The following is a 9743-nucleotide window of genomic DNA, read 5'->3' as shown; positions in this document are numbered from 1 at the left end:
TATATATTTATATAAAAGATGTGATATATAGAATAGAATTTATTTACACTTCAACATATACAAGTCAAGAAGGGGACTTGGTTTACAGAAGTACTTAACTCATTCACATTTAAACTCCTCTCCCGCCTTTATCTTATCAATTACAAACCATTACAATACATTATCTTTTATCTATACATAATCTCTATATCATAGCCCTATCACAATCTATCATTAATATCCATAACTCATTTCTTTCCTTTTATCTCTACCTAGTATTTCTTTGCTCTTATTTATTATATTGCCCTATCTTCCCTTATAATCTTTAACTGCATCATCTGTCTTCCATCTACCTCCTAGCCTTTTTATTTTCTATTTCATTTCAATTCGTTTCTTTAACTTATAAATAGATAATAAATTACCTATCACTAACTATAATATATTACGCTACAGTCTTATTTTATATTCACTTGTTATTTTAAAATACTCATTTCTTGTCTTTACATTATCTTTAAAAGATGTGATGTGTGTATATATATATATATATGGTTTTTCAATTTAACATTATTTGATATTTAAAAATAGTTAGAAAATAGCAGAGATTTTCAGCTTTCACAGTAAATCTGTTATCGTATTCCGTTGGCAGTTTTATTATATTTTTACTGGTACTCTGTCGACATAATTTACAACAGGTACTTTGTAGAATTTTTTTTCCACAGCCTCAGCTATGTAAAATAGATTTCTGATTCATCATTGTATACTGTGTTCTTTGTTGGATAATTATTCACAGAATTTCTGATTATTCTAATAATTATGTCGATTTCCAGCTGTTGTGATCGTCGTCGCGCAGGAAGGAATATTTTTTTCATTGTTTACAACATATCCTTGAGCTTTGTATCTGCGTGTTCCCGTTAATTGGAGAATGGAGATTCCAAATCATGAAAGAAAGCCGATCGCTTATTTGACTCGGAAGGCACAAATATCTTGCTGCCATCGTTTACACAGGTGCGTGAATTGAGTTAGTGAATAGAACAGATCTTTGATGTAACGAACACTTATAAATTTCACGATCTATTGATCGAGGAATCATTCTCAGGGAGAGAGAACGTTTCTTGTTCATTCATCGAGCATATGATTTCCCGGAATATTATGCGAATTATATATTAAATCAAAATAATCTTAAAATTAAATAACTTGAAATCATTAACAAAAAACTTCTCATTAAATTCCAGAAAATCATTTTTGCAAAGAATTAATCGTTTTTCAATTATTTAAAAGATAATTAGACTAATCGATCTTCGAACTTTGATACATTTACGTTCTACAATAGTTTTGTATTTAAATGAAAGAAATTTCGTTCTCGATCTTCATGTCTATTTTAAAAGCTAAAAAAAACTTATTTTTACGTACGAAAAAAATTATATGTATAGTGCAAAATGTATTCGTACAGAGAAATGTTTTTTAAAAAAACTTTATTTTTAAAAAGTAAATATTATCGAGTAAGAAATGAATCATTAAATTGATGTTGAATTAACATCGATATGATGATTTTAACAATTTGATGTTGATTCAACGTTTAATTGACGATCATTTTTTGCTGTGTAAATAACAATTTATTTATAAATAAAATAGACTGTATGTTTTAAAATTATATATACCAAAAAGATGTGTATTAATTATAGAAAATATCATCTGAAAAATTAGCGAAAATTAAAAATTGTATTGTATTTGTATTCAAAAAGTATTCGTACAATTGAGAAATTTAGCTTTTAAAATTAAGAATACATGCAAAATTTGTTTGTCAATGTAAGAACAGAATGTATTCATCGTACAAAATTGATATTTAATGTTTATTTTCTATTTCTTTCTTTTTTTATAAAAAAATTTCCTTGTACGAATACTTTTTGCTCTCATTGTATGTATAATTACATATTAAGCTCTTTTTTTAGAGAAAAAAATCAATTCATTGAATTGATCAAAGAAAGATTTTGTTTAGAACACCGTACCGAATTTAAAGAATTTTTAATTTTAGCCCATTCCTAAGCGAGCTCGAGAATGAAATGATATATGGAAAGTGCAACAATGTTTGCGGTCATGGTCACAATTACAATGGTAATGTGTATTATCAGTTTATTCTATTATTAACTTCGTTGTTTACATCACATACTAGACAAAGACAACAAGATCAGTCTTAAATAATATATCTGAAAAAATATCATATACCATATTTTTTCGTCGAATTAATTTTTTTTCTTTTCCTAGCGGAAGCTTGAAATTTAGAAGGTCTAATTTAATTAGAATCGTTTAATATATAAATTTTAAAAACTGTGTAAAAAAAAGATAACGTTCTTGCTAAGAAGTTGGACATTATTGTTTTTGAATTCTTTCAACTTTTAAATTTACATATTTAACTTTTAATATTAAATTTTTTAATGCATGAAATCTTACGCATGAAATCGGGATAAAATTAATTTTTAGTGGAAGTAACCGTCCGTGGACCTGTGAATCCTTTAACTGGAATGATTATGAATTTGGAAGATTTAAAGAACTGCATGCAAAAGGTATTGATGGATGAGATGGATCACAAAAATATAGACCAACAAATAGACTATTTCCATACAACGGTTTCAACAACCGAGAATGTCGCTATATATATTTTCAATGAGTTAAAAAAGCACATGTCCAATCCCGAATTGTTATATGAAGTAAAGGTCCACGAAACTGACAAGAATGTTATGTATTTTAGGGGGGAATACGATGAAAATGTACCTTCTACTTCTTAATTATTAATTATTACATTATAATTGTACAATCTTATTCATCTCTGATATATATGATCTTTTTATTACACGTTTGTATAATACAATCACATAATTTGTATAATATTGAATTATATTATAATATTGAATTATATTAAAACAATCGAAAATAATATATGTAAATTATGTATTATATATGGATAATTAAAATTCAACATTCCAATTTCATCGTAATTTCTTTAAATAAAACAGACTAGTTGTAGCAGATAATTACACTCTACAATATCGCAAAAAATTAAATGCTTCACCGTAATATGTTTTCTTTAATGCACACACACATATGTAGTCTCTCTAAGATGGTTGTTAGAATTTTGAGATTCTATTCTAATTAGAATTTAACTAATAGGACACTATTAATTAATATGTATCTATGTTACATCTTTACATATTTCCGGTACTTGAAAATATAAAATACACACGCATGTGTGTATATTCTTAATGATGATTTGTTATAGCATTTATAAAATAGTCCCTTTGTAAAAAAGTTAACAAGAGTACATATCACAATATAATCATTCTATAAATAATTTCTAATTCGCTAATGTATGCATATATGTAATCATAAATATCTGCGATTTTATATTCTCTTCGCATGAGGAATTAATCATTTTCATATACGTTACTTTTAATTATGTACAGAACTTACTACATCGTTTATAACAACGTAATGAAAATGTTCGTTATAAAGCTGTATATATTTTTTTATAAGGTCCAGATTTTTAGGAAACACTTTAATAACTAATATAACTAGGAGGAAAGTTAATTTTCAGGTAGAGATATTAGGCTACTATGGGACATAATTCGCTTATTAGTCTAGTATTTGATATTTTCAGTTATTTTAAATGTTAAATAAATAAAATGTATAATCTTTAAAACAATAATTCAAAAAACATATATAATAACAATAAATCAATATCTCGAATCAAGTATTACATATACTCATTTATAGTGACTTCTGAAATTATCACTAAATCATAAGTTTTCACTGTACTAGTTATGTAGAGATTTCTTTATATCACATTTTTATATTTTTTCTTACAATATAAAATTTAATTCGTCTTAAAGACATTTTATAATAAATTCTTTAAAACAGATCTGTATGATAAAATTAATGTTTATATAAACGGGACATCACGTAAACATCTGCGCATTTAAACACTAAATATTGCTATAGTTGTATCAAGTATACTATCGCGTAATAAATAATATATGCATTGCAGTATTAGTGTTCTCGAAATTATTATAAGAATTATATATTCATATTATAACTCGACTTGATGTAACTTCGAATAGTCACGTACGGTATACCGAGTTCAAAGTTATCCCTGGGCCAATACTTGAGCACTGGAGACTGCTGTGGCTTCTCATCTTGTACGGCGAAATACGCAAAGAGCACCGCCGCCGTGTAACTCGCAATGAAGATAAACAAATGCCACAATGCATGGAGATATGGGAAGTTTAGGTTCAGCCAGGTATCGCAGAACAGACGATCGTTTAGCCAACAGACCACCGCTAGTATCCACATGATGCCGCATCGCAATCCTAGTCTGTACACTCTTACCGAGGTAGTCCTTCAAATTTTTTAAGACACCGTTACAATGTTATTCTGTGCGATTTTTACATCGAATATATTCTTATGTTTCCATCATATTAATCATTATTGGAGTTTCTCTTTTCAAATCCATGTAATGTTCTATATTGAATGTTTGTACGAAGAAATTACCTCTTCAGTTCCATGATCAAGAATCCAATCGCCGGTACACCCAGACTCATCAATGCGAAAGCATTTACAGCCGGATGTATCAAGGCCAAACCGGTGGCGATTAGAGTGGGCAACGTTGCGCATATAGAGAAGAGCTTTCTGTCATTATGTACGACATTGGGGAAATATCTTCTGGGAAAGAACATACAGAAGCCTGCCATATACACCCACAAAATAGACAATTCATCTAATAGTTGACCTATCGCATATATGCACAAGATTAGCTAAAGGCAACATAAATATCAATTTTATAAATTAAGCAAATACATACATCTCGACAAATACTTTTAAATAGCATTCCTTTTTTGTTGTGAGTTGTTGTTAAATAGTAAATATTGATACTTGGAATTCTCACCTATCAAGGACAAAGTAGCATGAAAATACGCGCTAGAAAGTCCAACTATCATCAGTAAAAACCAGAATACATGAATTCCTGGATTCACAAAGCGTGCATAGTCTCTAAATAGGTGCATGAGGACAGGTGGAAGCAACACGAAGACCACATTGCTCAACTAAAAAAATAAAAATAGATAAGTTAAACAATGAAAGATATACTTCCTTTCTATATTTATATCATATTTATTTTTCCAATGTAATTTATCATGATTTAACGGTTTTGTGTGAAAAATGGTCTTGTATGTTTGTATAAACTATAGCAGAAATATAATATCATGTTCTATTGTTCTAAAATATGAAATTTAGTTCCAGATAAAACTGTTTTCAACAACAAACAACTTCCGTTTATATTAGAGCGATAAAATTTTTAGCTGAAGATAAAGACTCATCAGAGATATATAAGAGAAGATAAGATTCATAAAGATTCATTATATATCAGAGTTATTGGAGATAAGAAATAATGAATTAAGATATATAAATTAATTATATTCTTCCTTGTCTTTGTGTAGATATAAACGTATTATATTATTATTATCTTTCTAGTATATATCCTTTGTTCTGTTAATAATATAATTTCATTTGCATAACAAGTTTTTGTCTCGGATCTAAATAACTTTGACCTATGAAATTGTAGAAATTGTACTTAGAACCTACCTCGAGCAAAAAATTGTCTCGACAAAAAACTGGAAATCATTTATATACTTGAATCAATGTAACTCTGAATATTAAGTATTTTATGACTAATTTAGAAGAAAATATTGGATTAAGATTTTATTGTCCACTTATATCTTTTTCTTGAGGAAAAAGTAATTCCATAATTCTTAATTATAATTCAATCGGATCTCAATTCTCGTAATTGTATTTTGTGTAGAAAAAATTAATTCCTATTTAGAATTTATAAAAAATAGCCAAATTAATTCCTATTTAGAATTTATAAAAAATAGCCATAAAAGCTGTGTATCTTTTATCTTGCTTATAAAGTAGTATGGACTTCCTTATCACAAGCGTCTAATTTATGACACTTTTACCTATGAATTATTTGACATTTTACAAATGTAGAATTTGTCTTGTGCAAAAAAATTATCTGTCAAATTGTTTCCCTCATGCAAAACACCTGGAAACTTATTATCATTTCCTCCTTATTTTCGAGTCAATCACATAATTAAAATTCCATCGAATTGCGATTCTCATTATTCAAAAAGTATACTTGGACTTTCTCGTCCAGGCAGAACCGTTTTCAAATTGTTCGAACAAAGAAAGGTCCATACACGCGCATAAACAGCGTAAACAAAACGCGCAATACGAACCGTGTTCATAAACTCGGCGATGCTAGGAGAAATGTTGTAGTTGCGCTCACACCAATCTACGGGCGAACTACCATGTTCGAAGGGTTTCCACATGATTGCTATTCAGCAAATCTCTTCGGATAATTCAAGCTGTTTAGTAGATCCGAGAAATATCTATTATATTTGATCCTTCACTGAATCATAGAAGCCTAGTCGGCCTGATCTCTCAACAATAAATACTTCTGTACAATTCACGCGTGCCAATAAATGGCATGCGATTCCGTTTGCATAAAAAGAATAGAAATGCAAATTTTGTTCTTAGTTTAACGGTACATCTCGCAGAAACATTCACGATTATTTACGAATGGCTAACAACATGTGACGTGACAATTGATGACAGTAAAACGGCTACACGTAACTAACTGCGAAGTACGACTGCGGACAGTACGGACTAACCAGAAGTGCCAGAACTGATTCGTTGAATGAACTGATCCTCACTCTCCGCTCGCCAGCTAAATACTGCGCCGTTTTCACACCGTGGAGAAGGATAGATAAATGTACTCTCGCGCACAACATACCATTATTACTGATTACGACTAACTTGGACCAACTTGGACTTGAACTGCGATCGTAAACTGCAATTGCTGCGATTAACGGCCAGAAAGAATGTATTCAGCTGAGTATTTCGCTGAATCGCCTTTTTCTGCCTTTATAAGTTTTCTTTTTATATTAATATGAATTATAGTAAAAACTTTCACGGATCAGCCGAAAAAGCACCTTGAATCATATTTATTATCAACATGAATCATCTTATTATCAAAACAAAAGATCACATTGCAATTGCAGATTGCAATTTATATGCGCAGTGAACTGTACGCGCAAACGCTATCGAAGGAGTGTGTTCAGGAATTACGCACAGATATAATTCTAGATATAGACTATAGTTTATGTCACATATATAATACTAAAAGTACATATATTAAAAGTGCATATCTAGAGATTATCTAGACGTAATTCTTGAACACACCCAAGGATTGTATACATAGCTGGATACTGCAAATAAAATTTTTCCCTGCGAAATAAGTTTCGGAACGCACCAAATTTGCAGAGATGATTGCAATCACGGATCAGGGATATCATCAAATATCATAGAAATGATGTCGCCGCGTCGAGAGAAGAGAAGCTCTAAAAAAAAGGAAAAGAAAAAGAATTATTGTATCTGGATTCCCTTAACCGACACCAACTAAAAGTAACATAACATCAATATTGTTATTTTGCACTAAACAATATAAATGTATTCTCTAAAATTTTTAGGGTGAATTTCACTCTGTAAACTAACTCTTTGTTCCAAATTCACTCAATTTTCACTCATTAGATTCCATTCCAAAAAATTTAAAGAATAATATAGAACCAAAAGAGTGTTACATAACATTTACATTATTGAATGCAAAATTGTAGCATTAATGTTATATATTTTTAGTTGGTATCGATTAGATTAGATCGATAGATCGATGTCTTGGATTTAAAATCATCCGCAAGCACCTCTTTAAATCTTTTTTAAACCTTCATTAAAAAAATTCACTTTTAAACTTTTCCTCACAACAACGCAAGGCCCAAAAAAATCTTTGCTCTTGATTTCTCAATATCGCGATTGTTGTATCAACTAATTATTTTTATTGATAATATAAGCTTGATAATATAAGCTCTATTATTTACAATAAAGTTACAACTTATATGACATGAAATTGAGTACAGCTGTCGCAATAAAAATAGAAACACCTCGCGATACTCGCACAAGATTTCAAAAGTGCATATCTAGAGATTATCTAGACGTAATTCTTGAACGCATCCAAGGATTGTATACATAGCTGGATACTGCAAATAAATCTGCCAGATTTTCTGAAATATAGTCCCGAGTCCGTCATCGCGTCTTGCACATCCTTTCCCTCCGAACTGCGTTAACCGCCATGTCGACGTGCTCGTTAATGAGAGGTATCGCTTGTTCGATCAAGAGTATCTCCGCGGCCGAGATTTTCGGTAAGCCAAAATTTCGCTTGACACCTTCCGGGCCTAGCTCTAGCTCGCTAGTGAAAAATCGGCAGATCGGTAATACGTCCGATCGTACGTAGGCGCAGATGATGATATGGTTGAACCCGGATAGACCGGCAGCGAGATTGATTATTAACTTGGTAGCGGCCGTTCCGGATGGTAACGATGGACCTTCATCGAACGCTATCCTTGTCTCCTTATCACTGGCCCGAAATGATTGCAGCAGGGTCTTGCGTTGTGTCTGATATATAGTTATATAATAGAATTAATTATTACTTACAGAGACGTAAATTACATATATAACTTAATTAACAAGTAAGATTTAAGCGATATCGTGCAATTGTATAAATATGTTGTATAAATATCGTTAATTATATTAATTAACGAAGATATGAAGAAATGACATTGAGAATCCAGATATTTACAAAAGATATGTGATGACAAGAGATGTGTGTATTTGATCTTTGCCCGTTTAATATATGTATTATAAAGATCTTGATTCTTAGTATATAGGAATTTGTTTTTAATTTTTAGAGAATTTTAAAGTAAAATTTTAATTTTTTTTTCTGTAGATGAATATGTAACTATTTTATTTAGATCAATGCAATAGTTATTTTCTACTTGTCAAATAAAACGGAGAAACAATTGTAGACGAAATTACTGTCCCCTGTTTTAATACATATATTTATTCTCTTTACTTAAGACTTAGGGAGATCAATTTTTTAGTCCCTTTAAAAGAATTAAATATTATTATAGTATAATATTTATGAAATGTTGAATAAAAAATTGAATTAAATAACTTTTAATAAACTTACAGATATTAAATAAATTTTTTAACATTTTTTAAAAACATATTACGATTGCTTAAAAATGACTTATAATAACAGTGTGTTCAAATTCTTTAAAAGAACTATATATTAGAGAGATTAGAAATTAAAATTTCCTAAAACTTATTCTGTAATGTGCTCTTTGTTTCCTGTTTTTCTTATTTTTTACATTTTGCTTTTAACTCCTTTGCAACCATTTTATCGACAATTATATTTCTTACTATGTATTTCTATTGCTATGTATTGCTATTGTATTTCTTGTTTCTTTCAAAGTTCGTTAAAGACGTTCTCTGATTGTATTCTCTGAGTTATGCTCAATCTAATGAGCACATTAGTGCTCATCATTATGTAAATTTATTTCACTTTTATATAGTATAAGATATTCCATAAGTGTTAATGTATTTATACAAGTTTTTTTATACAATACAAAATGCCTCCCATCTTCGTCGTCAGTTGAAAAAATAGCGATTTTATAAAGTAAATAACACAGTAAGTATACTTACTATGCTTAGTTACTTACTTTGCTTAATGATTTCTTAAAAACGAATACCGGAAGTCATATTCAGATAAATTTCATATTATTCTTATGATATCAAGTTTCTATTTCATTGTTTCAAAAAATTGT

The 9743-nt window shown here is 29.7% G+C and overlaps 3 protein-coding genes across 10 annotated transcripts in view; 1 reads left to right on the top strand and 2 right to left on the bottom strand.

Annotated features, from left to right (window-relative positions):
* Positions 1 to 2961, top strand: part of LOC108692817 (6-pyruvoyl tetrahydrobiopterin synthase) — a 7712-nt gene extending 4751 nt beyond the window's left edge. For all 4 annotated transcript variants that reach the window (XM_018201320.1, XM_018201318.1, XM_018201319.1 and 1 more), the window contains exons 2-4: positions 807 to 984; positions 2012 to 2091; positions 2458 to 2961. In XM_018201320.1, coding sequence (XP_018056809.1) covers positions 902 to 984; positions 2012 to 2091; positions 2458 to 2762 — 468 coding nt within the window. In that variant the 5' untranslated portion in view covers positions 807 to 901 and the 3' untranslated portion in view covers positions 2763 to 2961. The remainder of the gene's footprint in view (positions 1 to 806; positions 985 to 2011; positions 2092 to 2457) is intronic.
* A 967-nt stretch (positions 2962 to 3928) lies between these two features.
* Positions 3929 to 8042, bottom strand: LOC108692816 (alkaline ceramidase). Of its 5 annotated transcripts, XM_018201314.1 has the most exons (5): positions 8022 to 8042; positions 6699 to 7427; positions 4916 to 5072; positions 4522 to 4759; positions 3929 to 4369 (listed from the first exon to the last, which is right to left on the bottom strand). In XM_018201314.1, exons 2-5 carry the CDS (start codon positions 6816 to 6818, stop codon positions 4048 to 4050), a joined length of 837 nt encoding a protein of 278 aa, XP_018056803.1. In that variant the 5' UTR covers positions 6819 to 7427; positions 8022 to 8042; the 3' UTR covers positions 3929 to 4047. The 5 variants fall into 5 exon arrangements, with proteins under 5 accessions (XP_018056803.1, XP_018056802.1, XP_018056805.1 ...); XM_018201313.1 differs by lacking the exon at positions 8022 to 8042 and having other exon boundaries at positions 6699 to 7477; XM_018201316.1 differs by lacking the exon at positions 8022 to 8042 and having other exon boundaries at positions 6821 to 7474.
* A 74-nt stretch (positions 8043 to 8116) lies between these two features.
* LOC108692770 (malate dehydrogenase-like) overlaps positions 8117 to 9743 on the bottom strand; it is a 3817-nt gene continuing 2190 nt past the window's right edge. The window contains exon 3 of the mRNA XM_018201195.1: positions 8117 to 8532. Coding sequence (XP_018056684.1) covers positions 8164 to 8532 — 369 coding nt within the window. The 3' untranslated portion in view covers positions 8117 to 8163. The remainder of the gene's footprint in view (positions 8533 to 9743) is intronic.

Source organism: Atta colombica, unplaced genomic scaffold (genome assembly GCF_001594045.1).
Source record: "Atta colombica isolate Treedump-2 unplaced genomic scaffold, Acol1.0 scaffold82, whole genome shotgun sequence".
NCBI classification, from domain to species: Eukaryota; Metazoa; Arthropoda; class Insecta; order Hymenoptera; family Formicidae; genus Atta; species Atta colombica.
The sequence above is the reverse complement of the archived record's forward strand: the minus strand, read 5'-3'. Positions and strand labels throughout refer to the sequence as shown.